Raw genomic sequence first — 23,681 nt, 5'->3', positions numbered from 1 at the left:
TTCTTTAATACTGATAATAAAAAATTTCAAAAACTAATTATTTTTTTTTTTGTTTTAGAATTAATTGCTGTTTTAAAAGAGATGCGGGGTGGGGTGGGCTCTATGTGTCCGACCCTTTTTAAACCCGTGTTCCTTTTAGCAAGGTCCGACCCGACCCGACCCATTTTCATTAATGTCCGATTTGACTCTTATCCGGCCCATGGCACAGGTCTACTAACAAGTAGGACGTTCCTTTGAAATTTTGTTGTATTAAGTTTAGTTTAACTTTTCCTATACTTTCTCTTATATTTATATTACATAAGGCATAATTAGTAGATAAAACTGAGTATTGATAAGTTAAGTTGGAACAAAGTCATTTTAAATGAGTTAAGATTAATCATCTTGTGTACAGGATTTATAGATGCATTTGTTTTTGTTTTCCTATATTCTATTATTTAGCTATCTATGATTTTACCAAAAACTTAATTCAGCAAGTTTCTCCATTTATAATTTATTAACTCTATTATATAAACTCTCCAATTGTCCAGTATCCAACTTACCCAATTACAATTTATATTTGGAAATTTCAAATGTTAATTTTGAGTTTTCAACCTTTTTATGTAATAGATAAAATGTTAAGTTTTTTACGATGGGTAATAATGACGTAAATTTAACAAAAAAAATTAATTGTGTCTACCAAAAAGAAAAATTAAAAGCTTAGGGTCACCACATTGATAAAAAAAAAACATTTGTCCACCAGATGGAAAGACCAAAAACTCATGTGAAATTTTCCATTTATATTTAATCATCCGTATAAAGCACACAAGACAAAATCTAAAGAGATGTTCATAAATACTTTAAAAATACCTGACCCGTCGACCCGTTGATCCGCATCTTAAATAACGAGTTATTTTAAAAAAAATTATAAGTTTTGGGTCGGGTACCCGACCTTAACTGATTCGGGTCAACGGCTGCAAAGTGCAAACTAAATTGTGCTATTGATTATGTATAATTCTATCGGCAATTGCAAAGCAAATATTGCTAACCTTTATTTCTCACTTTTTAGTCTCCTTCTATTCTGAATTTCCATTTCCGCTTCCTCTCTTCTTCATTTGAAAATAAATTGCTAATTAATTTTGTACCTATTCCACAAATTTTTTACCACAATTGCCATTTGAATTTAAATTGTAAAATTATTGTCAAAAGAATTTTGTACGGACTCCACAAATTATGCCAAAAAAAGTACCGATAAATTATGCTAGAAAATGCCACAAATAATACCGAGATTCGGTGTCCCAATTCGATTTATCCAGATACCCAATATATGATTTTTCAGATAATCGAATTGAAACACGAGCCATTAAAATAGATACCAAACAAACCAATAATTTATGATAAAAAATATCGGATTCCCAATTATGAACACCTCGACAATATCCCGATAAATAATTGTTGTATATTCTTTAAAAAAAGTAGTAGTAAATAAAAGTGTAATGAGTTCTAAATTCTAATCAAGAAATTATACTAGTGTGAAGTGTGAAGTGTGAAGTGTGAAATACTTGTACTAGTAAATGAACTGTTATTTGTTATACTCCATATTAAAATCATACATCAACAGTCAACAAAAAGTCCAATCCACTCCACTCCACTCCACTCCACTCTATCAATCATCTTCTCTTCTTTCAATGCAAAAATTCCCAATGTTGCCGACGCTTCTGTAAAAACGCTTGCCATTTCTTTACCTGCATTTTCTTACACACTGTAAAATCCTCATCAGTTATCATTATAAATTAGCTCATCATTAATTACAACTTGAAAACCATCATAATTTCTTGATAACTCATCTTTTCCCACTGAAGACTGAATCCAGTTCGATCCATTTTCCATTGTTGGGATATATATATATATATATATATATATATATATATATATTATATTGTGATGAGAATGAGTAGTGTTTATTTGTTACTAATGGCAGCAACAGTAGTAATGCAGGGATGGTATATTGGTATGGTTTTTGGTGGGTGTCTGAAACCTCCGGTGATTTTTAGCTTTGGAGACTCTAACTCAGATACGGGTGGACTGAGTGCCGGCCTTGGTTATTCGGTGAACCCTCCCAATGGCCGCTCCTTCTTTGGTCGATCCACTGGCCGCCTCTCTGACGGCCGCCTCATCCTTGATTTTCTTTGTAAGTTGCTTCTTATTTTAAACAAATCACCCTTTTTATTTTATTATTTAATCATTAAATTATTAATTATTAGTATTCATTACTAGGAGTAGTACTCAATTAGGAGTTTTAACTAAAAATGTGAGCTTTTTATCAAATTAGATAATGAAACAACGTAACGATTAGAGTATAAAATACTCCTAATGGCTAATTGAGATGAGAGTTGAGACCGATTCTGATCAAAAATAGATATTTGATACACCATCACAATCCCTGTTACTAAGCCTACTCCCTATCATCTTTCGAAATGCGACGGAAAGATGGGTATAAATCAGTATTTTTGACAACGAATACACGATACATCTAGTTTTGGTCGATTTGAAAGCCAAGTAGCCTTAAAAAAACCTAAATTGAGTGGTTTATGATGTATTAAATGTTGTAGGTATTTAGGGCCTATTCTAATCTAATCTGAATTTACTAACTTCTCATTTGATTTGATTTGATCTAGGCTGATCTGGTCTGATTCAGTATGATCTGATTTGAATATTTTTGATTTGATTTGATATGAATTAATTATATATTATTATTATTATTATTATTAGAATTATAATTTATTTGTTTATTTTTTTATTATTTATTAATTACTTCAGTTGTTAATTAATTAATATTAATATTATTTAATTAATATTATCATCATTAGAATTATTATTTATTTATATATTATTATTTTATTAATTAAGTAATTATGTAAATAATTAATATTAATATTAGTTAATTAATTATTTAAATTAATTAATCAATATAATTATTATTAGTATTATTATTATTATTATAATTTATATAATGAAATAATTGATTAAATAATTTTGTTAATTAATAAAGAATTATAAATTATAATTACTATTATTATAACAACTAAAATAATAATAATAATAGTAATAATAATAATAATAATAATAATAATAATAATAATAATAAGTAATTATGTAATTAATTAATATGAATATATTTTATTAATTAATTAAATTATATTATTATTATTATTATTATTCTTATTATTATCATTATTATTATTATTATTTTATTTAATATTTAATTAAATAATTTCCACATGCTAACTTTTTTGTATTCAAATAAAAGGTAGTGCTCAACTTGTTGCTCGATTCCCCACCAACTTTTTGTAAAGTTTTTTTCTATGAAATGGAATATAATAATAATAATAATAATAATAATAATAATAATAATAATAAGTTATCACGATTTGTTCTAATATCATCTGATCTGGTCTAATCTGATATGATCTGAAACATTTTGAATAGATCTGAACAAATTTGATCTGATCTAATTTCAATAAAAATAAGTAATAAGTTGAAGAGAACAGGCCCTAAGTATGCAAGTGTATGATGGATAATACTCCCTCCGTTCTTTAAAGAAGCTCTCACAAAGAATGTTCATGGAAATAAAGAAAAATTGATTCTTTTACTTAATGAATGTATAATTTTATTGAATAATAAGTTTGATGGAGGAAAAGTGGGGACCATAAACATTAAAAAATATTAAAAGAAAATTAGTGGAAAAAGTATGGGGCAACAACTAATAAAAATATGTTTTTATGAAGTTTATGGAAACATGTGGAGACCGTAAGCAATATAAAAATGTTAAAAATGATGTTAGTTGAAGATATGTGAGAATTATAAATATTATTAGAATATTAAAATGAGGATGATTAAGTTTAATTTTTTCTAAAATTTGTGATACAAAAAAAACATTCTTAATGGGAACAACAAATGGAACACCCAAAATGACATGTGGAAACTTCTTTAAGGTACGCAAGGAGTAACAAAGAGCAATCAAATAAAGAGACAAAGATTTTAAGGTGGTTCATCAATTTCAGCATTCTAGCCTAGGATAATATTAATTTGTTTAAAGGACAAATACAAATCTTAAAGGAATTACAAATGGAGGCTAAGAGTAAGAAGAGAGTAGCTAAATAGGGACTAAACTTAGGCAATAGGTACTATACAAATGAGACTCTTAGCCTATTAAACTAAGACCTCAGACTAGTGTATATATAGGCAAAAGCAGGACATAGAAATGTCAAGGGAATAGGCCAACAGCACAAGCAAGAATTGGAGGCGGAATGTGCACAGCAACTTGTGCTTGTTCGAGCATATACCCACTCATCTGAGCACAGGGCCTGCCAGCTTCTGTTTTGTCCTTCGGTGTGTGCAATGTGTTCTCTGGTCTCCATTTGGTTTCCCTGACACCTTTTGCACTTGTCCTATGTCTGATGGGATGCACTCCTTGCTCACCAAGCCTTCTTCCATACAAAGTACAATATACTAATGTGCTTGCTTGATACTCCTATCAACCAATCCCTAAGGAGTACTATGTCCTCTTCTATCCTACACTAACATACTTGATTAATTCTTTAATCATGTCCTAATTACTTAGTGAACCAAGTCACCAATAATCCTAGTAAAACTTTTTCCATAGATCTGCATGTACTCCCTCTATCGTTTGAATTCGTGCTACAAAGACCGAAGCTTCTCACATTAGAAAGACAATATGGTGCAAACTCAAAAAGAGCCAAGCAAAGACGACAAGTATAATGATAGTAACATATGTATAACCGTCCATGATTAGCCATAAGGTCATGCCCATTACATTATTTCCCTTTAATTTGCTAACTCAAAGGAAAAATTGATGTAATAAGCGTTTTGTTCCAATTGTGAAATTCCTGGAATACATGTTTCCGTAGTTTAAACTTTAAACACCCTCTATCAAGGGGATGATAGAGTCCTGGTGGGTGATGGGGGCATTTGCTATCCTCAAGAGCTTCAGCATCCATTCTTTTTATGTTATTACATTACCTCTTGACTGATACAATCTACATTTTATGGTTAGTTTTCTGATGTGAGTTGTACAAAAGTTTAGTTTATACAAGGCCACAAATGTTGCTGATGTAACAAATTAAATCATAAAGTAGCAGTCAGCTGCAGATGCCACAATCTCTTAATTTGATGTTTAATTTGAGTACATTAACTTCATTTTTTTTTTTGTATAAGGATCAAGATAAGATGAGATGTCATCTTTCCATTTTCCCATCTATTCTGATTTTTTGTACTTGCAACTCTTAAACTCTGAAACAAGTATATGCCCCTTAGATCTGACAATGTAATAACGGACATGTACTTTATTACTTACAAATTGTTAATAAGGTATTCCTGTCAGTCCACAAAGAATATGATACTTAATATTACCAAAAAAAAAAAAATTAAACATAGTAGATAATAACATGTTTCTGATTAAATGGTTGTTGTATGCAGGCCAAAGTTTGAACACTAGATTCTTGAGCCCATACCTGGATTCATTGGGGTCAAATTTCCATAATGGGGCAAATTTTGCCATCGTAGGATCATGTACGCTCCCCGAATATAAGCCTTTCAACTTGAATGTTCAGGTTATGCAATTTCTTCACTTCAAAAAGCGTTCTCTAGAACTTGCTTCTACAGGTGCTTCTCTACTTCCCTCAATGAAGTTGATGAAATTGCAATGAATATCATTTTCTATTGGTTTTGAGCTTTTGTTACACAACTCAGTTTTAAAAAGAATGGAAATCTAGTTTTAAAAAAATAAGCTAAATGCTTATGTTATTTTGATTAGGCTTTGCTATGTGAAAAATATGCTAGCATGGCCCTACATGTCCCTTGTTTTAGAGGCGAAGTTAGTTCTTTACGATTCACTGAACTCCTAATCCCAAAAGCTGTAGAAATTAACAAGACTATGAAACTTGGCTTTGTAATCTTGTGAAAGTGTCTGTGAGCATGTAGTCTAAGCTTAACCTCTTTGTGAATCATTGATATGACAGGGGCAAAAGTATTTATTAGTGAGGAAGGATTCCAAAATGCACTCTACATGATAGATATAGGGCAGAATGACCTTGCCGATTCATTTTCCCAGAATCTTTCATATGCAGAAGTTGTCAAAGACATTCCTTTGGTAATTCAGGAAATCAAGAAAGCAGTGAAAGTGAGTTTTATGAATGTGACCTTACATTAACTTGCTTTTCGCTCGAGTTGTTCATGGCTCTTATTTGACGTTTGCATAGACATTGTATGATGAAGGTGGTAGGAAGTTTTGGATTCACAACACGGGGCCGTTAGGTTGTCTACCTCAAAAACTGACATTAGTCCAACACAAAGAGGGTGATCTTGATACCTTCGGATGCATTTTGAGTTACAACTCTGCTGCAAATTTGTTTAACACAGCGCTTCTGCATTTGTGCCAAGAAATGAGATCTGAGTTTGCAGATGCTACAATTGTACATGTTGATATATACTCCATCAAATATGACTTGATAAGTAATGGAGTGAAATATGGTGAGATGATTATTAGAAAATGACTTTGAGCCACTTTAGTATCGAAAAATGTAAAAGTTAGCGGATGTGATGAGGGTATAATTGTAAGTAATTGATGTGTGCTTATGCAGGATTTAGTAAACCCTTAATGGCCTGCTGTGGAGCTGGAGGACCTCCATACAATTATAATATTCAGATGACTTGTGGAAATTATGGTGCTGAAGCTTGTAATAATGGATCTCAGTTTGTAAGTTGGGACGGAACACATTATACAGAAGCAGCTAATGCGTTTGTAGCCAAAAGAATACTTTCTATGGAATATTCTACTCCAAAGATTCCGTTGGATTTCTTCTGCAAGAAATGAGCAGAATATGTAAGTGAAAATCAAATGGAAAATTGTTTCAATAAAGAAAACTCACTGTCATTTGTTTGAACTTTGAATTGCATCCTGTTAATATTCATTGAAGACCAGAAAGCACCAATATCTGACGGGTTTTCTACATTACAGTATTGCTATTAGTTACACTGGCCACTGCCTCTGCCTGGTTGACATTGTGTCTTGTATCGTATCGTAGCGGTGTTCATTGGGCCGGTCCTCCCATTTTGTAACAGAAAACAGAAAGAAAAAGAATTTTATTGACTCTGTGAATGATATTTCTTAATTACAAAGGTGTGAAGAGAGTATCATGTATATACATAGTGAGACTTCAAGAAAAGCACACGTGCCTAGCACACATTCTAAACTAGTCAGTTATAACTAACTCATAACTAATTAAGAAAACAAAATACAACTTAACAATATACAGAATGACTATCCTATATACAGCAATTATCCTAGGACTTGATCAACATCCTTCTGCCCTTGTTGTAGGTAATCTTCTGTCCCTTATGTGCCTTTGATTGTAGGACCTTCTTAGTTGGTCTTGAACTTGATTGTAGGGCGGATAGCAATGCAACACTTCAGAATACAAGCTGATCTTTTGATTTTTAGTCAAGATCATATATCATCATCACCATTAGTCTTAATATTTTGAGTCCTTATTCGACCCGTTTTAAGAAGAATTTTGTAAGGGCTGAGTTGAAAATAGGTGGGGCTAAAAAAATAAGCTTTACTATAATTAAAATAGAGCATACTATAAAAGGGCTTAATATGAGCTTTATTTTGAGCCACAACGACTCGTGTGTGGGGTCTAACTCCTAACTTCTAAGGCCTGGGACTGCGTCCACTCCTGCCTGTATCATTTAATCTGCTATGGTCTCCTCGCAACTGTCAACTGCTAACTGCTAAATAAATATTCAATTATAGATTTTTGCATGTCAACTTTCCTTTTCATCAACAAGGTGCCAACAAATATGAAGAAAAAAAACCACTGAAACCAACACTTGAATAATATCAAAGTACCATATTGATTTGTTCGGAATTCAAATGCAACCAAAGTTTTGCTCCTTTGATTTGATTCTATTTGTTTTTCTAGAACAATGACAAACCATGTGGGAAAAATGGAATAAAACAAGCTTTATTGATAAAAAATTTTGAAATTAATATTTTAATTTTCAAAATAAGCATTTTTATATTCGAGCATAAGAGAAAAAAAATTAATTCGACTTTGTTCATTGTTACTAATAGCAAATAAAAAGAAAAAATCGTCATAACGTTTGAAGGGACAAAAAAAACCAAATAGTATGTTTGATGTTTATCGGCAGCGAACAAGCATTGTTTTTTTGTCCCAAACAAAGTCGTGATAAGTTTTTTTTTTCTCTTGTTCATTGTTGCCTATTAGTAACAATGAAACAAACTTAACCTTAAGTTCGGACATGAAAACGCTTATTTTGAAAATTAAAATTTTCCATACTTTTTTTAAGATTTTTTTTTCAAGTTTATATTAATCAATTTTCAAACCATGTGTGCCTATAATCACCAAATCTTTAATAGGACCATCCTAAAATTAGATCACATTTCTAGTAACTCTAATTTCTCTATTTCATATGTGATCACTTTTAAAGCTTATGAGATCATTTTTTTTTGTAAGGCTTAGAAAGGCCTATTTGATTAACTTTATTTTACTATGTGATCACTTTGAAAGACCTATGTGATTAATTTTATTTTACTATGTGATCAAATACATTTAAAGCATAAGTAATTTCTTTTAAGGCTTATGCAATTACTGTTAAAGCTTATGGAAATTGTGTTTTGTGGTGGTGGTTGTGGCGATATTGGAGTTGAAAATAAAAAATGATCATATATATCTTAAAGTGATCACATAAGTCTTAAAAGAGATCACATAAGTCTTAAAAGAAATTACATATACATTAAAAATAATCACTTAGATTTTAAAATTAATCACTTACAATCGTAAAAAATAATCACATATGCTTTAGAAATTCACATAAATTTTAAAAAATATCACATAAATATAATTACATAAACCTTAAAACTGATCAAATATATGTGTTGAGTAAATCTTAATTTTTACGGATATTTCATGATATACCACTGAGTTTCTTCGAAATTCACCATATACACACGAAATGTTTTAATTCACCATATACCATTGAGTTTACGTCCGTTAGCACAGAATACCATTTATGATAACTGCCGCAGTGTGCCGTTTGTGGTAAATTACCAGTATGCCCTTACGCATTCAACCGGCGCCATTGTTAGGCTTGACTTTCCCAAACACAAGGTATTTCTTCAAAAAATTGATCCTCCATCTTTCTTCTTCTCCATTCAAGAAACTTTGTATTCGTCTACATTGATCTAGAACCCTTAAAATCCATCAAAAATCCTTAAAATCCTTAAAATCGATTTTTGTAAAGTGAATTGCAAGTTTGTGAAGTGATTTAGAACCAAACACAGGTTTTCATTCATCTTTCTTTTTTATTGCTTTTACTTCATTTTTAAAATAATCATTTTTTTTACTTTTTCACTTTACAGGTTTTCAAATTTCAGTTGTTTCTCTTACTTCAATTCCACCTGATGAACAGAAGGTATCCTTCGTTCACTCTTGCTTGAATCACTTTGGATTTGACTATTTCATGACCAAATTTTCTTCCACTTATTGATTTTATGTTACAGATTGTCAGCGGTGATGATAGCAGAATCATTTCTGATGATTCTGACTTAATTTCGGTTTCGAATAAACTGTGTTTACTTTTCATCAACGATGATACTGTTGCAGAGTCTTCTACTGGTAACTCGCAGTTTAATGAAGAGTTACTTAAGGCTGATGAAGAACTCGCTCGATTGCTTCAGGTGATCGATGTTAGATTTGGTTCTAATTTGGTGCAAAATTGCAATTTTGAAATATCGCGTCACAATTATAGCATTTAGCTGGTGAAAGGTTCATGTCATGACTATTGTGATTGCTATCGTCAATCAAACATTTGAAGAAATTATGGTGACTAATTGTAATATAAAATCTGTTATTGTCTTTGATTAGTCTGCGTTTGAGAATACGTTGTTAATTTTTCAAGATTCCCAATCTCCTCTCACATAAGTTGCTGCTGGGCTTAACTTAGGGGTTTTGTTTAGCCATTTACTGTTCTTGTTAGAGGAGAATGATGGTCTTACATATTGATGTTGAGTAGCTCATGCTAGTGATGTTAATATTAATGACAATTAATTTCAGATGTGTATCTTAGTTGCTAAATACAGAGATATATAGAGGCTTTTACGTGAACTTTTATATTAGCTGATAAAGTTTCCATTTAGGCTGAGGAGGAAGCATTGCTTCTTCAACAGTATGCTGCTGCTGATGGTATTTGCCGCAAATAAAAAAAAGTAAATGGTATATGGTGAATTATTAATTTACCACAAACAGCACATTAACGGTAGTTGTTATTGATGGTATTCTGTGCTAACGGACGAAAAATCAATGGTATATGGTGAATTAGAATATTTTGTGTGGTATATGGTGAATTTCGAAGAAACTCAGTGGTATATCATAAAATATCCGTAATTTTTAAGATCGTCACATACATGAATTCCTCGCCTATAATTAATTGAAGATTGGAGACATTTGCGCACGTAGAATTAGCAAAAAATCTCGCACCTTATCAGTTATCACACAATTATCTAAATAAACACGATACAGTTCTACAAGACTAGATAAGACTTTTTAAGGGCACAGATTGTGACCTTCTAGTCTTCTACTATTATTCTAATTCATCTCCATTAATAATCACCCTACTACCAAACTTTTTCTTTTGTATAGGAGTACTAATCAAAACAAAGCCAAATAAGACCGGTGTTGTCTCAAAGACTCAACTAGAAGTAGGAGTATTTAATAATTTTATCTGTCCTCTACATTTCATTATTGTAGTTGTTATGAAAAGGTATTCAACGTTTCTATCTTTCTTGTTTATTTTTGATCTCTTTGTTTAACGTTCAAGTCTTTTTGAAGGTTTGAATTTCTGGGTTCAGGATCTTTTTGTTGAATAACTTCATTTGTTTATTAGTTTTGATTGCCACTTGATTTTTGAATTGAGTATTATTGATTTGATGATTACCGGTTAGCTGATTGAATTTTGGAACAAAGATCAAAACTTGAGCCTACTTATGCTTTGTTATGGTGTTGTAACGTTGTTTTCTTCTTGTGTTTCTTTGTTTGGTTCAAACTGTTTCTGGCAGCTTAAAGTTGCAGTTTTATGGGATAAATAAATATGTCAAAAGTTTGAATTTTGTTTTACTTTATTCTGCTGTAGCCTGTTTCTAATAAAACTAGTTATCTCGAGACATGGTTACTGTGTTTATTAGATTGAGTCCTAACTCTGTAGTTAAAAGCTTATGTTTGAAGAACGATTCTTAGTTGGGTTTAACAGTGTTTCATAGGGTTTCTATATATCTTGTTTTCAAGTGAGTCTTTTCATTGCTTGTGAACTGTGATTGAGTCCTGTATTTAGAATATTTGTTTAGTTTTGATTATATTGGCATAGAAATAGTTTTACCCTTTTAAGAGCTCTATTAAATTGATAGTAGTAGAGTTTTTGTGCTATACTGTTATACTGTAATTGATGAAGCGCAATTTTGCAGTGCTTATCCATACAGAGTACTATTTGTCCCATTTGCAATGTGCAATCATGTAGTTGTACTTCTGATAGCTGATTTTTTTACTTTTAGCTGCTGGAAAAAAATTCTGCTCTTGTTGGTGTTACTTTTGAATTTAAAAATATTTTCTCAGTCTAGAAGTATGTACTTCTTATGCACATTTATGGTCTCGAGTTAAACTGATATCTTTAATGCAGGTTATTGATCATTTTAGTCCATTTGGTGGTGTAAGATTTGTCAGTATTATCTTGATTGTTTGATCATGGGGTCAGAAGGTCCTGCTCCATCAGTAACGGTTAATGTGACTGGTTTTAAGAAGTTTCATGGAGTTGCAGAAAATCCAACAGAGACAATTGTGCGTAATTTGAAAGAGTACATGAAGAAGAAGGGTTTACCTAAAGGGCTAGCTCTTGGGAGCTGCAATGTTCTTGAAGCTGCAGGACACGGGGCAGTTGTTTCCCTTTATCAGACGCTGCAATCTGCGATTGCTGGGAATGATTCAGAATTGCCAAACTCTGGAAATGTAATTTGGGTCAGTTGCTGTATTCTTTACACTGTTTGTCAAACATTCCTTCATTCAGAATAGTTTTTTGAGGTTGTCATCTTTTCTCCCTCATGTATGTGGACAATTGTCACATTTTTCATGAGTATGTCCGTATAGTAAAAGTCTAACATGGATTTGGTTCATACTACTTTTATTGTATACCCTTCCTCAATCTTCCATTCAAAAAGCTCATACTCCTCATTCTCTACTCCACTTAGTCACACTCCCAAACTCACACTTCTTAAATTTAGTTTGGTGCGCATTATCTTTGTTTGCAGCGGACTTTTACTATATGTGACAATCTTGAACTTTCTTTTTATGGCTCTTCTCTGCACTTAAAAATTATTCACTTGATGTTACTATATGTTGCTAATTCTTCCAACCATAAGTGTGCTTTTGTTTGACCTTGTCAATTATTTGTGCAATCTGCTTTAAAAATCAAACCTTTCTAGGATCAGTTTATATCCTTGTCAATATTTATTGTATAGGCATACCCTCATAGGTTTTAACTTTAAATAGTAGAACATGGTTTGAATGTAAATTTCTCTTAGGCACCCCTCTATCCTCCCCCTCCCCAAGAACTAATATGATTTGTATTTTTCTTTTCAATAAACCCTTTATACCTCCTAATAATTTGAATTATTTTGGCAGTTGCATTTAGGAGTTAATAGTGGTGCTACACGATTTGCCATCGAAAATCAGGCAGTGAACGAAGCTACTTTTCTTTGTCCTGATGAGATGGGATGGAAGCCTCAGGTAATAAGGAATTCCTCTGATTGTACTACTTTTATTAAGCTTTTCAAGTAGTTTATTAGTGTTGTATCTTTCCATCTAGTTGTTCCAGTGCCTGATCTTTCTCTGATCACTTGCAGAAAGTTCGTATTATTCCTACAGATGGAGAGATTTCAAGAACAAGAAAGGTAATTTTGCTTATTTCGTATCTCTTCAGTCAACGAGATGTAATTAGTGCTAATGTGTTATCTTATTACGTACATAGTGTGAAAGCAGCCTTTTGTGATGACTTTAACTATTAGTTTCGTTTCTGATGGTTGGAAATTCTAATTATTTAGCAATATTTCAAATTTCTAAAGATTTTGGGTGCAAAAATTGATACACTTGTTCCTGTAAGTGAACGAGATATAATTATTTAATGACTAAATTAGAATTAGCCCAAAGTTGTGTCCTTGAGAAAGGGATAATGCTGGGATTTTGAGGTTTATTCTTGCTATCCAGCCAATCTTGCAGTATGAGCACTCTTCAAATGCCTCGTAGACCCTGCACAAGCAACAAGGGTTAGGAGGGTCCGAAATGGCTTTCCGATGACCTTCTCTAACGCCCAAGTCAGTGTTTATATAAGATGATTTGCCTAATAAGTCATTTCCCAAGTGCACAGTGGCGTTTGGCTCGGTGGATATTATTAGGGCTTTAGCATGAGGTTTAAATGATTGAATTTAATGAACAAGATCTTGTCTTATTCAATAAATGTTCATTAATGTTCAAATAATGCTTTTGAAGATCAATTGAATGTTTCTCTTTCTTAATAAATGTTGAAAGTAATAAATTGCTTGAATCTTGTGCTTAAGTAAATTATTTTTTAGTTACCTTATCAATGATATGGCTTGAAGTATTTATACCCCTTCATTGGGCTGTCATAGAATGTCTCAAATGCCTTCAGTGGATGTCATTTGCAATCCCAAGAATGCTGCCTTGTAGAGTCGGCTACAACTTCTGATGTGACAAACTTTCATTGGTCTCTCAGCAGTGCATTTGATGCCCTAATTAGAATTGCCTCTCTTAGGAACTGACACGTGTCCCACTTCAGAAAAAGCAACTCCTTGGCAATACCACTTGAGCGACCTATGCACTTTTTATAAAGGGAAGTTTCTTAATCTTCCCCCAAAACCTAAAAAATTAACCTAGAAACTACATAAAAATTATTTGAATAAATAAATAAACCCGTCGCTTTTGTCTTGTTTTGTGGCAAGTTGTCGCCTTTCTTTTTATCTGCTTTAGCTCTTTTTCACGAGTGGGTGAGTCATTTCTTTTGCCATAAGGCCTAAGTGATGATTCATGGCTGGTGCCTGGTCTGTCCTTTCTTCACCTGTTTAGGGGTCTTAGGTCATTTTCTATGCCTTCACCCTTTTATAACTCCATAGGACCTATAAAGCTCCATTCTCACCTCAAAGACACATAAAATATTACAATTATACAAATATACACTATAATCATATACAATGGTCCAAAAATTTCTCAGAAGGAAGTATAAATGGAATCAATAAGTGCAAATAATTGCACTTATCAAACTTCTCCATGCTTAACCTTTACTCGCTTGTGCTCGAGCAAACTCAAGATGAACTAAGTTAAAACAAATTAAGCACAGTCTTCTTTTATCCTAAACTGTTTCTAATGTTTCCCTTCCTAATCTCCTCTAATCCCCTAGTGTAACCAATAGTCCAAATAACCAAATCACTTTTCCCCTACGCTTGGCTAACACCAACAGATTAACAAATAGAAGTACAAAACAGAAACTACCTCAAGTTCCCTACACTTCAACTCCCTTATAACTCTTACGCTCCGTTCGGCAACCGGTACTATATGATGGGAATAATAATGAGTAATTAGGGTAATTTGGTAGAAATATTTTTTGACAAGTTTAATGGTCATGGTTATAATCCTTCAACAATTTTATTTTCTTCACAAAACTATTCCAATGCATTACAATTTGAACATGTGGTATTAGGTGGTAATGAAAAATTATGAAGGAAAAAACTTTTTTATGATCAAACTTTCATTACCATGGGAATGGTAAAATAAGTATCATGAAAATTTACACTACATATCATTCTCATTCCCACCATTTAGTACCAATTACCAAAAGGGCCGTTAAAGAACATGAAAAAAAAAATTAAAAATTTACATTTATTCCTCCAATGGGGGGCCTACCCAAATTCTTACGTTATGACTTTCGCTTCATATGTCACTTACACCAAGCAATTCAGATGCAATTAATTGAAATTTCTCTCTATCTTTCATTTTGTCTATGAACTCATTTTCGGATTTTCGTTCTAACCACTCATTAACTTTTTCATTTCTCCCTACTTCCATTTTTCCAAGTCTTCACTCTCTTATAACTCAATAGGACATGTAAAACTCCAATTTTACCTCAAAAACACATAAAATATTACAAATAAGCTCATGAGGCAAATTGTACAAGTATACATTATAATCATATATAATAGTCCAAAATATTCACCTGAAAGTGCAAATAATTGCACTTATCAATGTTTGATCATAAATCTAGTTTTATTTGTTTCCTTCATTATTAGTTTACTTGTCTCTGCTCTTGGTGTTCTGAGGTCTGTTTTCACTCTTACGTTTCTCCCTTATATTTCTGAATCGGATCTTCTTTCAGAAAATGTGGATGTGTCAAAATTTCATTTTCTCAACTGTTTTATCTTTATTTTCCTTGCTGTATGGTTTGTAATCGTTGCAGCATGGCCTGAATAATATTTTGCTGGCATGAGTAAGTTGTAACAATTGTGGTTGTGAAATTCTGAAGTGCCTGGAGCTTGAATTAACATTAAAGGTTCTTAATTATATGATAATCCGATAATCCAAGCCTCTTGCTCTTGCAAAAAAATAAAAAAATAAATAAAATAAATAAAAAATTCACAAGGGAACACAAATGTGCTGGACTGTTAGCATGTGCTCTTTGGTGCTTAAATTTACTGTGCAGTTGAGTTTTCTTAGTTGTAGATGTATGCTGTGTTCACTCTTCTCCTTGGATCCTTCTATAGTATGGTATGGGAACTGTTGGGATTAAGTGCTTTATTTATGTTCATGAGACATGCAATCGCTGTATATACTTCAATGTGCTGTAGCAATAAGGAGACGTAATGTTATTGTCTAATTTTCGGATTTTAGACTTCTAACCTAGAATTTCTTTTGCAATAAGTTTTCTTTAAGCACTGCACATCAGTTTTCCTTCTTCACTTCCCTTATTTATTTATTTATTTTTTTCTTTTGCTAAAAGTAGATGTTAACTATAGCAAAGGACAAAGTACCTTAACTAGTAATTGATTATCAGACTTAGTTCAAGCATTTTTTTAGGTCTATGACCTCTATCAATAGTACTTCTTTTACCATCTCTTGAATTTCGTCTTTTGTTATCCAGACTACTCTCCCTGTTAAAGAGATTACGTCGACTTTGGCTAAGAAAGGCTACGACGTGATGACATCCAATGATGCTGATCGATTTGTGTGTAACTACGTCTACTACCATTCACTTTGGTTCGCGGAGCAAAATCAAACAAAGTCCCTATTCGTACATGTTCCGCTTTTTTCCACTATAAACAAGGAAACCCAAATGCAGTTTGTAGCTTCCTTATTGGAGGAACTTGCATCTTTCTGTAGCACCCTGGGGTGTAACTCGCTCGATCTGTCATGTCCAGTGTTTGTGTGAGTCTGTACTGTTGGGTACTTGGGTGTTGCATTCTGTTTTGTGGGGGGGGGGGTTAAACGCATGTTTCTTGCATGCTGAAGTAGCTAATTTGAGTCCGTCATTTGGATTCCAATCCATTGCTGCTTACTTGGTGTATACCTGAAAAATTGTGCAACTTTTTCCAACTTGACGGTGATGGTAACTTTATGAAACTATGGTATAAAGCAATACGATGGTTTATGGTTGTGACCGAAGATTATCAGCAAAAGTTTGAAAATATCTATTATTATTGTGCTCAAAGTTGGGATTAAATACTGTACAAATTTTGTGTAATGTAGATGTTAAAAGTTGGCATATATCCCAACTTTTAACATACACAAAATCTAAACTCTAATTAACCCTAAATATATCCCAACTTTTAACATACACAAAATCTAAACTCTAATTAACCCTAAATATGTCCCAACTTTTAACATACACAAAATCTAAACTCTAATTAACCCTAAATATGTCCCAACTTTTAACATACACAAAATCTAAACTCTAATTAACCCCAACTGATGTTTTTCCATGGACCCCGAATATCCTAATAAATCAGTTCATTATTCTATGGCGTGCAATAAATAAATAGAAATCGTCAAAAAAAAAAAAAGTTAAAGAAACATAAAGGAAAGATAAAGCACAACCCTACACTCAGTCAAACTATAGGTCGTGTAGACACTCTTACTCCGTTGACATAGCCCCATTGATCGTGAAAGCTTTTTGGGACCAAGGAAATTTAATAGACACGGTCACACGGAGGGAGTACATCTAACATCGAATTTTCTAAGTAAAATGAATTACTAGTTAGCTAGGAGTATTCTATACGATATGAACAAGAAACTGGTGATGAATTTTCTTCCCAATTTACAAAAGAGTACTTGTATGAAACAAGCAGAGGTGACTTTTGTGGAGCTCTCATTTTAAAATTTTCAATGGAAGATGGCTTACTTGAACAACTATGCTCTGCCATGATGATCAGTGTATTACCTCATCATGGTATCAGACTATCAGGTTACGCTTGAGAAGTGAAGGGAAGAATAACAAGGACCGACAATGACAAAGCACCGGCCTTTGATAAATTTTAAAATTTTGGACTTAATTAGCTTCCTCGAAGCTAATGTCAAGGTCAATGAAATAAGACTCATGCAATCTAAAGTTTTCATCAAAACAAAAAAAAAAAAAAAAAAAAGAAGAAAGTTGACATATTGACGAATAAAACGAATTACTTGTCTATTACAATGACCTACCGGCCTGGTTATTTCTTTCCACATTAAACTCTGACTCTCTAATGAACAAAATTTAGCAAGCTAGAGTAGTGAATAACGTTGATAAAGCAATCTTATAAGTAAAAGCCTACAATAATTCCTTTTTTAAAATAAAAAAATATGACAGAGTTTATAAAAAAAAAAAAAAAACATGCTTGGCTTTGATAAAATGCGGTAACCATGAATATGATCATGTGGAATGGTCTGAGCTAATCCAAGCAATTGAACAAGCTCAAACAAAGGAAATGTTACGGATCTTGAACAAGGATCCCCAACTTATATACATTACGGATATGGTTGGAGAAACTGCTCTTCATGCTGTCGCACGAGCAGGCCATGCGCTAACTGCTTCTAAGATCATGCAGTTTATTGGAAATCGGGACAAGGTGTTGATGAAAAAAAACATAGATGGGGAGACGATCTTGCACTTGGCACTTAAAAATAGGCACCAAGAAACTGCTTACCATCTGGTTGATTTGTTTAGAATGACGGTGTCTCAAGTGAATAACGATTGAGCTTCTCCCTGGGACCTCGCGAAAGAGGCTGGCTATTTTGACGTGTTGAGGAAAATGAACGTCATACCATGCGCAGGTATAGCCAACATTGAGATGACACTAGTAAGAAGAGACATTATTGATTTCGATGAGTCTCAACAGAAATGGATTGGAAACATTGGTTGTATGAGATTGAGTAATGTAAAGGACGCTTTTTTTTCAGTCCGCATTTGGAGTCAGATTGGAGCAATTATGGTTAGAGATGGATAGATTTGGAGGGAATCTTCTCCATATTGCTGCACGATTAGACCGTGTTGATTTACTCAAGTTAGTGGTTCAGTTCATGACTAGTGATGAGCTAGGTAGTTTGCCATTTAAGAGGAACAAAGATGATGATACTGCCTTGGACCTTGCACTCAAGGCTAAGCACAAAAATGCGGCCATGTACTTGTTCAAGCTAGCACCCAAGTGCTCATATTTGCTCAACAGATTTGGAGTTTCCACATCATATAGGACCATCGAGTTAGGGGATGAGGATCTGGTGAGGTACATTTTTCAACTGATGCTGGGTAATTCCATGGACTCGTCCACACGTAAGAGCTTGCTTAAGGCTAAGATGTCAGTTGTGTATGCTGCTGTGAAATCAAGGAATAACTTAGGTATCCCTCTTCATTATTAGTTATATATTACCCTCTTAGCTTGAGTCTTAAATATGGATTAAAATTATGTATGTCACCAGGTTACTTAATTAGGTGTCCTAATTAAAATATAATTATCAGTTTTGAAATGACAATTATATATGTTACAGTATATATAGATATTTTTTGAAATGATAATTATGTTTATTATTAATCAAACTTAGGCATATTGGAAATATTGATGGAGGAGTTACCCGATTGTATTGAATCTTCAAATGAACAAGGATGGAAGGCTTTATCTTATGCAGCATATGAAGATTACTTAGATAAATGTCGATATATTCTGAAGAAATTTCCAGAAGCATCAAGGAAAAATGATAGAGATGGGTCTTTTCCTATACACAAAGCAGTTGGAGCAGGTCATGTTTACATTGTAGAGGAGTTTCTGTCATCTTGTCCTTCAACAATTTATGATGTTGATAGAAAAGGTCGAACTATTCTTCATATTAGATATGCAAAAGCGGATGTTTTCTCTTATTTAACAAAGAAGGAACAAGTTGAAAACATTTTCCATTTCAAAGATCACAAGGGTCGAACTTTCATTGACTTAGCACAACAGTTTAAGAATTGCACTAATATTCTGGCTTCATGACTAGCTAGCTAGTACTTTTACGACAATACTAAATAATGACAATAATGATGGAAAGTTAATGTAATTTTGGTAGGAACATCATTTGACAAATTTAATGGACATGCTTATTCTCCTTCAACAATGTCATTTTCTTCATTAAATTTATTCCAGTGCATTACCATTTGAACATGTGGTATTATGTGGTAATGGAAAATTATGAAAAAAAACTTTATATGATCAGATTAAACTTTCATTACTATGAGAATGACATAATACACATCATGAAAATTTACATTATAAATTATTTTTATTCCCACCATTTAAAATAGATTACCAAATAGGCCGCCGCCGTTAAAGTTGTATTATTATTGTATGATTTTCCTTGCTTTGAAAATAAAGTTAAGTTTTGTACATTTTGTATTATTTATCTTGCTTAATTGGTTATGTGTATTAATATTGGAGTTTCAATTTTATATAAAAACTACTAAAATTTTATTATTGAAACTATGTCTATTATTTTTTTAATTTGAAAGGCACCAAATAACAATTGCAATTCACTACAAAATTAAAAGATGCGAGGTAGCAACGACGCATTAAGGAGCACATGATATTACGAGAATGATTTGACACATCACACACCGATACAAGTGCGTATAACGACTTTACATCACTTATAATTAATAGTTCCTTTTCCATCTTGCTTCAAGAAAAGAAATCTATTCCATATAGAAGCTAGTAATTAAAACATCAGCTTAAGACAATATCATTTTCCTGTACAAGTATTATAACTTAATTTGTCCAATTGTTTATCCATAATTATGTACTCTAGCACAGCCCAACATCATCAGTTCCAGGTACATCCAAATATGGTAAACCCTCTAACAAGCAGTCAACAGGAGGAGTCGTGAATTCTCCTGCACTACTCCCATAAGCATTCCAACAGAATGGATCCAACTTGTGCCTGTGACTTGCCATCAGACTCGTTGGGCCTGCGGGTAGGAGATCCAAAGCCGATATGGTAATGTTTGTGCATGGAACTGAGTCACTACATTCCAATTTGACTGGTGGGCCCCGTGTGTCGAAGGTTCCTTTGATATTAGAATATGTAATGGTATTGATGGAGACGGCTGATGTTTGGTTGGAGCAGCTAGAGGAAAGGCAATAATATTGGTCTATAATTATCGGATTTCGGACCGTGTCCATATGGATCCCGTCAAACGTAATTCTGGATACAGATCCAGACCCGCCTTGCCATGTCTTGATCCGAACTCCGTTGTCGGAGTGTTTGATTATGCAATTGGTGACTGTGATGTTGGATACACAAGCCTTTGAATTATGCACTCCTAAGCTCCCGATGCTGCAGGTAATTAATTTTATTTTATTTTATATGGGATACTTTTAGGTTGTTATAAGATTGAGAACTCATCCCAGTTTGTTATAAAGTTTCAAATTATAATACATTTTAAATAATAAATAATTAAATTATACGAACTTTCTAGATGAAGTTGTCAATTATTTTTTGCAAATGAGGTCCATTATACCTATCACTTATTAATTATGAATGATGAGTTGGGCGATAAATTTTGTCATACTATGAGCCGAAGACAAGATATGCTAGTTATACAATAATAATAATAATAATAATAATAATAATAATAATAATTAAATTAAAGAGGGTATTTCTCTTTCTTTTTTAATTGGAAAATATAAGGAGTATTGAGATGAAATATACAATACCTTATTCCGTGACTAGGACCACAGGTCACATTTCTAATGTCTAAATTATGACTACCTGCCCCAATTGATATACAATCATCACCTGAACCATTAAAAAAAATCACCAAATTTAATATAATAAATAAAAATTATTAATTTTTTAACGAAATATATAATAAAAAACTGAAAAAATGAAAAAAATTACCATTAGATATGATGGTGTTATGAATTGTAACATTAATTGTATTCTCAACATGAATTCCATCGGTATTAGGACTATCAGCTGGTGATTTAATGAATAAAGAATCCACATTCACATTTTGACAATTATCAAAACGAATATGGAATTCAGGGCTATTCATGAGCTTTATGCCTTTTAATGTTATATTTGTTCCTTGGAAAAATCTTATAGCCTGCAAAAATATTAATTTGTATCAAGAAAAATACACTGTGTATTACTACGTAGCCCTTGATCGATATTAAGATGAGATATAAATGGACGTTAAATAGGGAGAACCAAAAATTTATAACTTACAACTGGACTATCGCAAGGACCGTGTTCTTTAGTACCGTTACCCTGCATCAGTTGGGTAAATAATAATTTAAACATTAGAAATCAATATATAACAATTAAAATAATTATCGATGTTGTGAAAAGTTATAGACAGCAAATTAAAATATTACATTTTCTAGTTCAGAATGCAATGTATTATGTATATATTATACTAATATTTTGGAATCCAAAAATAGAGCTTCTTGAAAGAAATTAACATTACATTACTGAGGAAAATGAAATAAAAAGAAAAAAGAAAAAAAATTAAAAATAATGACAAAATTTAAATAAAAAAATTAAAAAAAAACAAAAAAAAAAAAAACCAAACCTTATGAGGTTTACAAGGCATATCCCACCATTTATCTCCTCTACCATGAATAAGGCCACCCCCTTGAAGAGTCAATCCATGAGTTCTATAAAAGATTATCCATTGTCTTTTGCTGCTGCTTTTAGGCCATGACTCTGGTCCATCAGGTGGCACAATTGTGCCTTCAAGCTTCACAACATATTAAAATATATACATACATCATCAGTTTATTAGTTATATAATTACTTGCATATATATAATTGATTAATTGGGAATTGAGAATCTATATATATAATATATAATTTATAAGAATAAAAAAGAATAAGATGATGAGTTATTAAAATAGTAGCTATATATACCTGAAAAAGAACACCACTTTTGCAAGGCCCAGAGAAGATCAAAGGTTGAAGCAAGAAAGAATAACCAGAAGGTGCAAAAATCTTTCCATTATCAACTGCACAAGCTGCATCCCAAGCTGTTTTGAAAGCCGACGTATCATCAGTTGATCCATCGCCAACAGCCCCAAATGTTAAAACATTCAACACTTTATCATCATGATCATCACTGACTGGCGAAGGAGCTGGACTACTTTGAGCATAATTATAGTTAGGGCTATTAGGGCTAGGACCCTCCATTGGCGGAGCCGATATCTGGGACGACTGGGAGTAGTTATAAGCCCTTATGGATAACACTCTTCCTTGGATGAGGTAGTTAGTGAAACAACACAAATATAATATGGTCAAAAACATTGAATAATTAGTCATTTTAATTTAGATTTTATATCAAGTATAGTTCAAAAAATATGATTTGATAATTTGACCTATTTATATATAGGATCAACAAGCAAAAGGTAACGAGCTATATATAATAGCTAGCTAGCTAGAAACCTAGAGTGGGGTAAAAAGATGGGTAACTCTTAGAGTTAGATTATAGGGCAATGGAGCAAGTTTTAGTAGAGTTCGCCCCCCCACAATTCGGGAAGCTTTGTAAGAATTTTTTCAAGTTGAGCACGAGGGAATACAAGTTGGTGAAGATATTTATATGGTGCAAAAAAGTAAAAACAAAAAAGAGAAATAATTAATAAATTGTTAAGTGGGTTGAGTTAAGAATATATTGATGCATGAAGATAGTGGAACACATACATAGGTCGGTTATGTACAGTTATAATGGCCACCCAAAAATGTATAAAATCATTGAGATTTAAGCATGAAACCGACCACTACTGCTGTCTACTAAAGTTTGTATTTTGCTTTGAGTGCATGTGTTTTTGGAGAAGGTTGATGATCATAATTTTTAAACGACTTTCTATTGTTTCTGGCCTTGTTAATGTACAATATAATTGCATGTGTGTAGAGGTTCTATAAACTCTAATAGTCACTTTGGTTGTCATACGTGAGAAAGGAAATTAAAAATGAAATGTAATTATTTAACAAGAATAATTACTAAAAAAATTCCATAAATTTCTTGTCCTATATTGAATTTGACTTGTCACTATT

General features: G+C 32.6%; 4 protein-coding genes across 4 annotated transcripts; 3 read left to right on the top strand and 1 right to left on the bottom strand.

Moving 5' to 3' along the window:
• Positions 1-1,580: 1,580 nt before the first annotated feature.
• LOC130797155 (GDSL esterase/lipase At1g09390) lies at positions 1,581-7,531 on the top strand. Its single transcript, XM_057659641.1, has 5 exons — positions 1,581-2,167; positions 5,476-5,661; positions 6,018-6,178; positions 6,258-6,528; positions 6,639-7,531. Exons 1-5 carry the CDS (start codon positions 1,921-1,923, stop codon positions 6,869-6,871), a joined length of 1,098 nt encoding a protein of 365 aa, XP_057515624.1. The 5' UTR covers positions 1,581-1,920; the 3' UTR covers positions 6,872-7,531.
• Positions 7,532-10,570: 3,039 nt separating this feature from the next.
• Positions 10,571-16,763, top strand: LOC130828746 (uncharacterized). The gene is made up of 5 exons (XM_057694711.1): positions 10,571-10,842; positions 11,752-12,086; positions 12,750-12,854; positions 12,971-13,018; positions 16,273-16,763. The coding sequence occupies exons 2-5, from the start codon at positions 11,817-11,819 to the stop codon at positions 16,558-16,560; spliced, it is 711 nt and encodes a 236-aa protein (XP_057550694.1). The 5' UTR covers positions 10,571-10,842; positions 11,752-11,816; the 3' UTR covers positions 16,561-16,763.
• Positions 16,764-16,911: 148 nt separating this feature from the next.
• LOC130828745 (protein ACCELERATED CELL DEATH 6-like) lies at positions 16,912-19,927 on the top strand. The gene is made up of 2 exons (XM_057694710.1): positions 16,912-18,999; positions 19,203-19,927. Exons 1-2 carry the CDS (start codon positions 18,603-18,605, stop codon positions 19,628-19,630), a joined length of 825 nt encoding a protein of 274 aa, XP_057550693.1. The 5' UTR covers positions 16,912-18,602; the 3' UTR covers positions 19,631-19,927.
• A 262-nt stretch (positions 19,928-20,189) lies between these two features.
• On the bottom strand, positions 20,190-23,439 carry LOC130828744 (polygalacturonase At1g48100-like). The gene is made up of 6 exons (XM_057694708.1): positions 22,545-23,439; positions 22,207-22,374; positions 21,861-21,902; positions 21,531-21,738; positions 21,347-21,428; positions 20,190-20,966 (listed from the first exon to the last, which is right to left on the bottom strand). Exons 1-6 carry the CDS (start codon positions 22,947-22,949, stop codon positions 20,435-20,437), a joined length of 1,437 nt encoding a protein of 478 aa, XP_057550691.1. The 5' UTR covers positions 22,950-23,439; the 3' UTR covers positions 20,190-20,434.
• Between the last annotated feature and the right edge of the window lie 242 nt (positions 23,440-23,681).

Source organism: Amaranthus tricolor, chromosome 12 (assembly GCF_026212465.1).
Source record: "Amaranthus tricolor cultivar Red isolate AtriRed21 chromosome 12, ASM2621246v1, whole genome shotgun sequence".
NCBI classification, from domain to species: domain Eukaryota; kingdom Viridiplantae; phylum Streptophyta; class Magnoliopsida; order Caryophyllales; family Amaranthaceae; genus Amaranthus; species Amaranthus tricolor.
The sequence above is the reverse complement of the archived record's forward strand: the minus strand, read 5'-3'. Positions and strand labels throughout refer to the sequence as shown.

What these genes read in the sequence shown, in the direction of transcription:
- LOC130797155 (XM_057659641.1), top strand. Translation starts at nt 1,921, where the DNA reads ATGAGAATGAGTAGTGTTTATTTGTTACTAATGGCAGCAACAGTAGTA. An exon ending in CCTCATCCTTGATTTTCTTT is followed by an intron (nt 2,168 to 5,475) that starts GTAAGTTGCTTC and finishes TGTTGTATGCAG; the next exon opens with GCCAAAGTTTGAACACTAGA. An exon ending in AAGTAATGGAGTGAAATATG is followed by an intron (nt 6,529 to 6,638) that starts GTGAGATGATTA and finishes GTGCTTATGCAG; the next exon opens with GATTTAGTAAACCCTTAATG.
- LOC130828746 (XM_057694711.1), top strand. Translation starts at nt 11,817, where the DNA reads ATGGGGTCAGAAGGTCCTGCTCCATCAGTAACGGTTAATGTGACTGGT. An exon ending in ACTCTGGAAATGTAATTTGG is followed by an intron (nt 12,087 to 12,749) that starts GTCAGTTGCTGT and finishes TTATTTTGGCAG; the next exon opens with TTGCATTTAGGAGTTAATAG. An exon ending in AGATTTCAAGAACAAGAAAG is followed by an intron (nt 13,019 to 16,272) that starts GTAATTTTGCTT and finishes TTTGTTATCCAG; the next exon opens with ACTACTCTCCCTGTTAAAGA.
- LOC130828745 (XM_057694710.1), top strand. Translation starts at nt 18,603, where the DNA reads ATGGATAGATTTGGAGGGAATCTTCTCCATATTGCTGCACGATTAGAC. An exon ending in GAAATCAAGGAATAACTTAG is followed by an intron (nt 19,000 to 19,202) that starts GTATCCCTCTTC and finishes AATCAAACTTAG; the next exon opens with GCATATTGGAAATATTGATG.
- LOC130828744 (XM_057694708.1), bottom strand. Translation starts at nt 22,949, where the DNA reads ATGACTAATTATTCAATGTTTTTGACCATATTATATTTGTGTTGTTTC. An exon ending in TGCCTTGTAAACCTCATAAG is followed by an intron (nt 21,903 to 22,206) that starts GTTTGGTTTTTT and finishes CAACTGATGCAG; the next exon opens with GGTAACGGTACTAAAGAACA. An exon ending in GTCCTTGCGATAGTCCAGTT is followed by an intron (nt 21,739 to 21,860) that starts GTAAGTTATAAA and finishes ATATTTTTGCAG; the next exon opens with GCTATAAGATTTTTCCAAGG.